The following is a 10,061-nucleotide window of genomic DNA, read 5'->3' as shown; positions in this document are numbered from 1 at the left end:
ATACTGAGGTGGTGCTTTGGATCTGGGAAGCCTTGAGGTACCAGGAGAAGAATACTGGCTGGTGGGAAAGGTGAGGCACAGAGAAACTAATCAAACTCTTTCAGTCATAGGTGAGACGGGATTTAAAGGAGGAGGAGAGACCGGTTTGGCTCAGTGGATAGAACGTTGGTCTGCAGACTGAGGGGTCCCAGGTTCAATTCCAGTCAAGGCCATGTACCTTGGTTGCGGGCACGTCCCCAGTAGGAGGTGTGCAGGAGGCAGCTGACCAATGTCTCTCTCTCATCGATGTTTCTAACTCTCTATCCCTCTTTTCCTCTCTGTAAAAAAATCAATAAAATATATTTAAAAAATAAAAAAAATAAAGGTAGAAGAGGAAAAGATACACTGCTAACCCCAGTGAGCACAACTCTCAAAAGCCAAGAGGCAATTCCAGCTCTCAGCCACCACATGCCCTTAGAGTCATTGCGGTGATTCCTTCACAGAGGGAATCCTACAGTCTGAACTCCTCAGGGCCAACCCTTGGGGCTGGAGATTTAGGCAGGACTGGCCTGGGCAGGCACATAAGGCAGCTCTGCTTCTTAAGGCATGGCTGCTGTCTGAGAAGTGAGCTCCACACCAAGAAGTGGGCATCAGACCCTCCTCCCCTGAAACTACCCTGCAAGAACCCTTAATCCTGTGGAACCCCGCTGCCTGAGGAACCCGCCTCCCCCAGGCACTGGGGGCTTCCGCTAAAGCTAAACAGCGTTGCCAAGTCACCTGATTTGTGTGTGTGTCACTTGGGAGAATGAGAGAGAGGGGAGCAAAAGACAAATTGATTATTATTTGTAGATGATTGTCTAACTAGAAAATTTAGGGGGACAAAAAATCTATCAGGACAAAGACCAGAATTTGCTCTTAGTGGCAAATTCAAAGTCAAGCATACAAAAATCAATAGTTTTTTTTTTGAGTCACTTGGGTGTGGCCTAACACCTTCCAGTTGTTGTGCTTTTCTGTGGGCCTCTGAGCTTTGTGAAACTTGCCATATTTTAAAAGATGGAGGAGCCAGGGAGATGCCCCCTCAGCTGCAGTAAGGGCAGTGGCCTCAGACATCAATGTACAAGAGGTGCCTGGGATGACTGCTGCGTCGAGGAGCAATCATCCCTGCGCTCTCTCCCAGGGACCCTCCCCCCCAGTCCCGACCCAGCCCCTGTCTCCCAGCTCTTTTCTATTCCAACCAAAAAGACACACAAGATGATAGCTTGGCAAAAGCTGGTGCGGGAGCCACTACAAGTGGATACGGCCAAAGATTGTGCTTTTGTCATTTCCATACGAAGTCAGTTTTTAAAAACAAAGGCTGCGAAATGACAGGTCTGGAGTGTTAGTCCTCTTATTGCCTTATTGGTCGGGAAGTTCGAGAGGTGTATGTGCTGCGACCCAACGGAGGACTCCCCAGGTTTGGTCCAAGTGGGCCAAGGGATGCCCCGCGGGGCTGAGCGTGGCCGTCTGGCTCTCGCCGGGGTGCCGGTCATTTGCGGTCCAGGCTGGCGGTCAGCTGGGCCTCGCGCACCATGCGGTCGAAGGAGCGCGTGTTGGTCTCCTCGCGCACCTTCTCGCGCACGTGGAAGGAGGCCCGGGCCGTGGAGCGCGCGCTCTCCAGCGCGCTCCGCCGCTCCCGCGACAGCTGCTCGCTGCGCTCCAGCTTGCGCCCGATGGCTTGGAGCAGCTCCTGCCGGCGGCAGTCTTCATCCCTCTCCACCTTCTCCTTTTTGGCACGCTGCGCTCGCTCCTTCTCCAGACGGCTCTGCCCCACGCGCCGCGCCTTCTGCTGCACCGCCTCCTCCGCCACTTGCGTCGCGTGCTGCAGCCGCCGCTCGCCGGCCCGGGCCAGCGCCTCCAGATGCGCCTGGTGCTCGCGGTCTTTGCGCTCCGCCGCCTCCTTGGCCCGCCGACCCTGCAGCTCCTCCCTCCGGGCCCGCTCCCGCAACTCCCGGGCGCGCTGCTCCACCAAGTGCTCGTAGTTCTCCTGCGCGCGCCCCAAGCTGGCCTCCAGGGAGCTCCGCAGGCCCTCGCGCTCCTCGTGCTCCTGGCGGGCCCGGCCCTGGAGCAGCGCCTGGTGGCGCGCCCGCTCGGCCCTGCTCAGTTTCCGCTTCTCCCGCTGCACCTGGCCCTCCTGCCGCTGCTTGGTACCAGCCGCGCGCTGAGCGCGCTCCCTGCGGACTTGCTCGGCCCGCTCGCGCCCTTCCTGCAGGCCCTCCTCCCGCTGCTTCAGGTTCTGCTCCTGCTGCAGCTTGCGCAGCCGGTCCTCGCGGGCCGCGCGCTCCGCCCGCTCCCGCCGCAGCAGGCTCTGCCGCTCGGCCAGCTCCCGGCGCCGCTCCTCGCTGAGCTCGCACTGCTGCTGCCGTAGCCGGGCCGCCTCGCGCTCCTCGCGGCCCCGGCGGCCGCGCCGCTCCTCCACCTGCGCGGCCCAGGCCCGGCGGCCCTTCTCCAGGGCGCGCTGCTTCTCGCGCTCCTCGCGCTCCCGGCGCCGCTCGGCGCACGCGCGCTGCCGCTCCCATTGGCCGTGGGCCGCGGCGCGCTGCTCCAGCAGCAGGCGCTCCTCCTGGTGCCGCGCCAGCATCAGCGCCGCGATCTTGCGGTCGCGCTCGGGGACCCCGCGCAGGCCCCGCTCGGCGCGCACTTGGCGCACGATGCGCTCCACGTGCTTGGCGGTCTGCGGCGAGTGGCTCAGGTCGCCGAGGCTGAAGCTGCGCGCCGTGAGTGGCGCCAAGGCCAGGGCCGAGGGGCGGCCCAGAGGGTGGGGGGCCGAGGACAAGGAGCCCGCGGGGCAGCTGTTCCGGGCGGACGCCCGCGGGGGCCAGCGCATGTCCCGCAGGCTCTCCCCGCTGTAGGAGGAGGACGACGCGCCCGACTCAGAACTGAGGGCGCCCTCCCGCTGCCGGCGGGACAGGGAGTCCAGGGAGTGGCTTTTCCTACCGGCCCGGGAGCCCGCGGTCGCGGGCGCAGGTTGGGGCCGAGCCGGGGACGGACTGGAGGAGGCCTTGCGGGCCGCACGCGGCGCGGGCGAGGCCGGGAGGCTGGCGCTGCTGCAGCCGCTGCCACTGCCGCTGCTGCCGCCCGCGCTGGAGGCCGGGATCGGGGCCGCGGCGGCCGCGTGGCCCAAGGGCGTGAAGAGGCGCCGCTTCTCCTCGCGCACAATGCGCTCGCGCTCGGCCCGGCATTGCTGCAGCTTGGCGCGCCGCTCCGCCTCGTAAGCCTCGTACAGGCCGGTGGCCACGCGCATGGAGCGGCCTGGGGCCTCGCGCACCAGGTCGGCCAGGGCCCGCGGCAGCAGCTCCACCGGTTTGACGGCGCAGCGGGCGCAGGCCTCGAGCGAGCGGGGGCTGGTCAGCACGTAGCGGCTGCCCTCGGCCTCGGGACAGTCGAAGTTGAAGAGGTCGAGGTGCAGCAGCGGGGACTGCTCCCGCCGCCCGCCTTCTGCTGCGCATGGGACCTCAGCCTTGCGGGGCGCCGCTGCCGCCGCCGCCGCCGCCGCCACCGAGGCCGAGGCGGAGGCCGAAGAGGCCGCGGGCTGCTCGGCCCCCTGGGCGCCGGGGGGCACGGACGCGGCGGCTCCGGCTCCTCCGGAGCCTCCAGCCTCGGCTCCCGCCTTCTCCTCTGCAGGTATGGGGTCCACCATAGCGGAAACGTGTCCTTTTGTGGGGTCTCTGCGAATGACATGGAGGGATATTGTGGGGTACATTTGAGAGCAGGCCCCCCCCCCCCATTCATATCCATCCCATCCCACCTTAAGCCGCTTTGGTATTAGGTCTAGAGGCCCCATGGAACGTAAATCATAATTAGGAAGCCCTGAAAACCCAGACAGCCGGGGGGAGGGGAATACTGATGCACAGAGAGCAGCCTCAATCTCCCGGAGTGCGGGTAGAGGCGGTGGCCAAGCTCCCCAGGGCGTCTGGCCCGTTAGATGCTTTTTCTTCCTGTTGCAAGTTAAGATGGGGGAAAAAAAAAAAAAAATGGAGGTGCAGGCAGGAGCCGGGCAGGGAGGCCGCTGGAGGATTCCCGGGAGGATTAGCCTATTTGTTTGTAGCTTAGGCGGGCAGCCGGGGATGCAGCTTTTCAAGAACAAAAAAAAGGAAGAGGCCTGTCCATCCCCCACAGTGCACTGCTGCGAAGACCCCATCTGCCTAGGGGAGAAGTTATGGTTGATTTCTCGCTGCCAAAGGAGAGCCAGGCATGGGGTCCAGAGGTGATGGAGGGGCTGAGAGAAATGCCTCCATCTCAGAAGGCCGCTCCGGGAGGGGAGATGGATCTCTCTCCTGCCTCCTGGTTAGGTTTGCTAGGAGCTGTGCCCCCCTGCATCCCCCCACTGCCACCCCCGTGTTTGCCGGGGATGAAGAAGGTCCTCCCAGTTGCACCTGATCCCCTCCAAGTCTGATGTGCTAAAGGTATCCTCCACCCCCCCAGTCTAGGCTCAGACACCTGCCCCCAGATGCCCTCCGAGTCCCCCCACTCCCCCCCCCCCCACCAATCACACACACACCGTATCCCAGCGAGGTGGATTTAAGGGGGTCTCGTAGCCCCTCCGCCGCTCCCGTCCCTGAGCCGGTCCACTCACCGCACGTCCCGGGATCCGGCCCCGCGCGGAGGGCTTTTGTTCGCAGCTCCCCGCGCCGCTCAGTCCCCGCGCCCGCGGGGTCGGATTACTGCCGGCTGCAGCCTCAATGGGAGCCCCCGCTGCCGCCGCAGCCGCCACCAGCGTCTCTCCATGGGGCCCGCACACCGCCTACTCGCGGAAGGGGGAGAGTGACAAGGCTTCCCTAAAATAACGCAGCTCCTCTCCCTTTCCTCTCACCGATTCTCAGAAAGAGAATTGGTTCCATCGCTGCCGCATCCACCGCCGCCTCTCCAGCCATGAAAGTACCGCAGGTTTTGATACGCCTAGCGCCTCCTGGTGGACACTCGAGAGTGTTGGTTGGTTTGATTAGGGGGAAGAAGAGGAATTCAAACGCGAACACACCTTTTTTCCCCCCCCCACACATTTATATATTATATACTAATTCCGATACTTTAACTGGGGAATGGTTTGGTGTATTTCTCATGGGGATTATTAAGAAGCGAAATTGATAGTGAATAATGGGAGGGAGATATGGCTCCTGATCCAAACTGTGATGATATTTTTTTAAGAAAAACTAAGGACATTCCGATAGGTTTGAGGCAGACATAAGATGTGACCAGTGTTTAATGCAACATCTTAGGACTTCCTGACTCAAGATAACACAAATCAGTGAGTATTAGTACCATTTAGTGAGTGTTGTTTTGAGACACCTTCTCCCTCCACCCCTATTTTGAGTGATAGTGGCCACAGGAGTCAGAAGGAGTCTTAGAGGGGGAGGGGTCTGGAGGTTGAGTAGCATATAACAGCAGGGTGAGCCATGTTGCTAATAACCTTCGAATTGTCAGGCTGCGAGGAGCAAGTGAAAGGCTTAAAGCAGGGAAATGATTTGAATGGATTTACATATTAGGGATATAACGCTGACAACAGTGCAGTGAGTGCTTTAAGTGGACGGAAAGGAGGCAGGAAGCCCAGTAAGCTGGACATTGCAGTCACGCCCAAAGCAGCAATGATTGGGACCTGAAGGGGAACAACAGTGTAGGAGCAGCGCGGTGAGAGTAAGGGGTACAGCTCCCTAAAATAGAGAGTAAAGCAATACTCAACGACGGCTGGGCTCTGGGGTGTGAGGAGCAGCGAGGGGTCAGGGCTGACAAACAGGAGCAATGAGGTGTCTGGTAGTATCACAGTCTGAGAGCGTGGAAGCAGGAGGGAGGATGTGGCGGTTGGCACGGAGGGCCATGGACAGATGGGTCCCTTTTGGACCACTGGAGGTGGAGGTGTTGCTGCTCAGCAGGTGGCTGGATCAGTGGTGTCAGAGGCCTGGACTGGACCTAGAGTTTCAGGCATCATCACTGTGCTTGAGGTTCCTAAAACCAGCAGTGTGAGTCAGAGCACCAGGCAGGGCTGTGGAGCCATAGGGAGGCGGGCAGGTCACTGATGGGGCTGCTCAGGGACCAGGAGGCCATACAAGGGACCCATGAGGGCAGACAGGAAAGCATGGCCTGGTGGAAGCTCATGGCAGAGCACTTCAGAAGGAGGGTGTGGCCCAGGGCTAAGGCTGCAGAGGTCCAGGAGATGTTGCCTGGAATCATATATCCACCAAAACTGGTGGTCAGAGTGTCTTTGGTGACATCAGTATTGTGCTGGGGGCTCATGCCAAACCGCAGGAAGCTGAAGTGCCACGAGAGATGAGAAAGCGAGTTTTTGTTCCTTGACGTTTGTGTGAGAGTTTTAAAGACCGAAGGGTGTGAGATTGTGTACTACTTGCATGTGAACGGGGTCATAGATGCTGGCAGTAGACATGAGAGTCTTGGATCAGAAACAAGGAACTTGGTGATGTGTGGTACAGCAAGCGGCATAAGGGTAATGTTTCTGTTGGTTCACCTTGCTCTCCAAGTCCCATGGAGCAATGAAGAGGTGGGCTCAGATAGATACTGCACGTAAGGTGTGGGTGGTGTGTCGTAGCTGAAAGAGCCTAAGCTTAGTAAACACTAATCTTTTCAAGGGGGTTTAGCCCTAGCTGGTTTGGCTCAATGGATAGACTGTTAGCCTGAGGACTGAAGGGTCCCAGGCTTGATTCTGGCCTGGGTTGCGGGCTCCATCTCCAGTAGGGGGTGTGCAGGAGGCAGCCAATCAATGATTCTCTCATTGATGTTTCTATCTCTTTATCTCCCTTCCTCTCTAAAATCAATAAAATATATTTTTAAAAAATAAAAGCAAGGCAGACAACCCTGTGGCTATAAGAAATAAATGGACATTAGGGAACTATCACTTCCTTAAAATAAATAAGTAAATAAATAGATAGATAGATAGATAGGTTTTAAAGCATACCTGTTCAACCTTTTCTTAAGAGGGAGGCTTGCCAAAACCGGTTTGGCTCAGTGGTAGAGCGTCAGTCTGCGGACTGAAAGATCCCGGGTTCGATTCCGGTCAAGGGCATGTACCTTGGTTGCGGGCACATCCCTGGTAGTGGGTATGCAAGAGGCAGCTGGTCGCTGTTTCTCTCTCATCGACATTTCTAGCTCTCTATTTCTCTCCCTTCCTCTCTGTAAAAAATCAATGAAAATATATATATTTTTAAATCAATTATTAAGAAAAAGAAAAAAGAGGGAGGCTTAAGAGTTATACACACTAGTTGTTCAAATGCCAGCTCAGCCAGGCTATGTGTTTTGAGGCAAGTTTCTTAGATCCTCTGAGCCTCAAATTCCTCAAAAGAGGAATGAATAATATAGATAGAGATATACTCCTAAAAATAACAATTAAGAACCCTCTTAGATCCTTTAATATAATAGCTCTCAGTCAGTTTGGGCTGCTGTAACGAAGTATCATGCACTGACTGGCTTACTAGTAGATAACAATTTCTCATAGTTCCAGAGATCGGGAAGTCTAAGATCAGGGGGTGGGCAGATCTGATGCCTGGTGAGGACTCACTCTCTGGTTCGAGGATGGCCATTTTCTTGTTTTATCCTCACATGGAGGAAACCAGAGAGAGCTAGTTCTCGCCTGTCTTTCTTGGACAGGACACAAATACATCGTGAGGGCTCCATCCTCATGACCTAGTCACATTCCAAAGGCCCCATCTCCAAATACCACTGCATTGAGGTTCAGGGTTCCAACATATATATTGGGGGGAGGGGGGAGACAAACATTCAGTCCTTAGCACTCACTTATTTTAGGCAAAAAAACCCCCACCTTATATAGTGTAGGCATTACTGTCATTTAAATTTCTTTTGATCAGCCCCCACCACCCACCTCAGTTCTGTGCACTTGTCTTCCATTCTCCTTCCTCTCTCTCTCTCTCTCTCTCTCTCTCTCTCTCTCTCTCTCTCTCTATATATATATATATATATATATATATATATATATATACATACGTATATATATTTGTTTGTTTTACAGAGAGGAAGGGAGAGGGATAGAGAGTTAGAAACATCGATCAGCTGCTTCCTGCACACCCCCTACTGGGGATGTGCCTGCAACCAAGGTACATGCCCTTGACCAGAATCGAACCCAAGACTCCTCAGTCCCCAGGCCAACGCTCTATCCACTGAGCCAAACCAGTTAGGGCCCATTCCCCTCTTAATATAATTCCAGTCACAGAATAGAGATGATTCACTCCGAAGTTCTAAATCAGAAGTTGGTAAACTATAGGCCGCATCCACTGGCTGTTTGTAAATCAAATTTTATTGGAACATAGTCATGCTTATTTATTTACATATTATTTATACTGCTTTTCATGAAGAAAAAAATAGTTTTGACAAAGATTGTATGACTCCCAAAGCTTATAATATTTACTATCAGGTTCTTTACAGAAAAATATTACCAATACCTGTTCTAATTACTGAGAACTGCTTGTGGCCGTTCTCTATTTTCTTACACCTCCACATTCACTCTTTACCTGCTCTGGGATAAAGGATTGTAGGCGATTTCTACTTGAAAATGAGCACGATGCTAAGGTTGGCCAGTAGAGGGAGCTGAAGGGATGTTGCAGGAGGAAGGTCCTTCTCTTCTGGTTCCTGTGTGCTGTGCTTTTTGCTTTTTCTTGCTCCTGCTGCATGATGAAAGGTGCAAGTGTGTGGGCACGTCCTGTAGCTCCTACCCCAGCTGCGTGCCTAGAGCAGTCTCTTGGTAACCTTGCAGCCCAGACCCAAGCCTAATGAGCACCTTCCTCTCTGAGCCTTCTTGAGGCAGATACCACATGCTCTAAGCCCGTGGTTGGCAAATACCACCTTCTTGAGGCAGATACCACAAGCGGCTCTTTGGCCCCTTGAGTGTGGCTCTTCTACAAAATACCACGGCCTGGGCAAGTCTATTTTGAAGAAGTGGCATTAGAAGAAGTTTAAGTTTAAAAATTTTGGCTCTCAAAAGAAATTTCAATCGTTGTACTGTTGATATTTGGCTCTATTGACTAATGAGTTTGCTCTAAACCTTGTGCGGTGTCTCCCTCTCACCAGCCTCATCCCAGCCTGGAAGATTGTTTTCTGCTTGCCTGGCAACTATGGAACAGCTATGCCCCAGACAAAATTCTGTGCTTCCCCTGTGCGCTGCAATCACACCTTCTCCAATGAGTTCTGAACCTTTGTGAGGGGCTCCCCTTTCAAGTCAGCAAGTTTGATGCTCTAACCATTAAGCAAACCAGCCAGGGCTCTTTATATATATATTTATTTTTGCCATTATTATATATTTTCTAGTGATTTCAGGTTTGGAAAGCATAGAGAGATTACCGTAGACTAGTTTTTAAATATTTTGTAATTTCAGAGAAGGAGAGAGAAATTAAAACATCAATGATGAGAATCATTGATTGGCTACCTCCTGCACACCTGCTACTGGGGATCTAGCCTGCAACCCACAACCAGGTATGTGCCCCAACTGGGAATGGAACCATGACCTCCGGGTTCATAGTTTGATGCTCAAACACTGAGCCACACCCACTGGGTGAGAGTTCTCTTTTTAGCTTTATATTAAGCAATGAACTCTCGGTTCATAGCTTAATGCTTCTTTGCATTAAGCTTCCTATTCTTAAATTACTGTGTTGTTTCTGTCTCCTGATTAGACTCAGAATAATACGTGGCGTAGAGTATAACCATTCCCAGTTCTTGTTATTAACACCTTCAGAAGGGACTTAGGACACAAATCAGCAGATAAAGGTAATATTTGTTAAAAAATAAAGGGTTTTAGCTCAGTTGGCATGGCTCAGTGGTTGAACATTGACCTGTGAGCCAGGAGGTCACGGTTCAATTCCCGATACGTGGCCGGGTTGCTTGCTTGATCCCCGGAGTGGGATGTGCAGGAGGCAGCCGGTCAATAATTCTCTCTCATCATTGATGCTTCTGTCACTCTCTCTCCCCCTCTCTCTTCTTCTCTGAAATCAATAAAAATATTTAAAAAATAAAGGGTTTTATTTAGTTCTTTATTGAAGTAATATGTGTTCATTACAGTAGGAAGAAAAAAAAGAAGGAAAAAAATCACCCAA

The 10,061-nt window shown here is 54.0% G+C and overlaps 1 protein-coding gene across 1 annotated transcript; it reads right to left on the bottom strand.

The window, feature by feature from the left end:
- Nucleotides 1-945: 945 nt before the first annotated feature.
- CCDC177 (coiled-coil domain containing 177) lies at nucleotides 946-4,901 on the bottom strand. The gene is made up of 2 exons (XM_036433051.2): nucleotides 4,592-4,901; nucleotides 946-3,683 (listed from the first exon to the last, which is right to left on the bottom strand). Exon 2 carries the CDS (start codon nucleotides 3,653-3,655, stop codon nucleotides 1,505-1,507), a length of 2,151 nt encoding a protein of 716 aa, XP_036288944.1. The 5' UTR covers nucleotides 3,656-3,683; nucleotides 4,592-4,901; the 3' UTR covers nucleotides 946-1,504.
- Nucleotides 4,902-10,061: the final 5,160 nt, after the last annotated feature.

Source organism: Pipistrellus kuhlii, unplaced genomic scaffold, assembly GCF_014108245.1.
Source record: "Pipistrellus kuhlii isolate mPipKuh1 unplaced genomic scaffold, mPipKuh1.p scaffold_m20_p_1, whole genome shotgun sequence".
In the NCBI taxonomy this organism is placed as follows: Eukaryota; Metazoa; Chordata; class Mammalia; order Chiroptera; family Vespertilionidae; genus Pipistrellus; species Pipistrellus kuhlii.
Note: the sequence above shows the minus strand (reverse complement) of the source record. Positions and strands in the feature narration are given on the sequence as shown.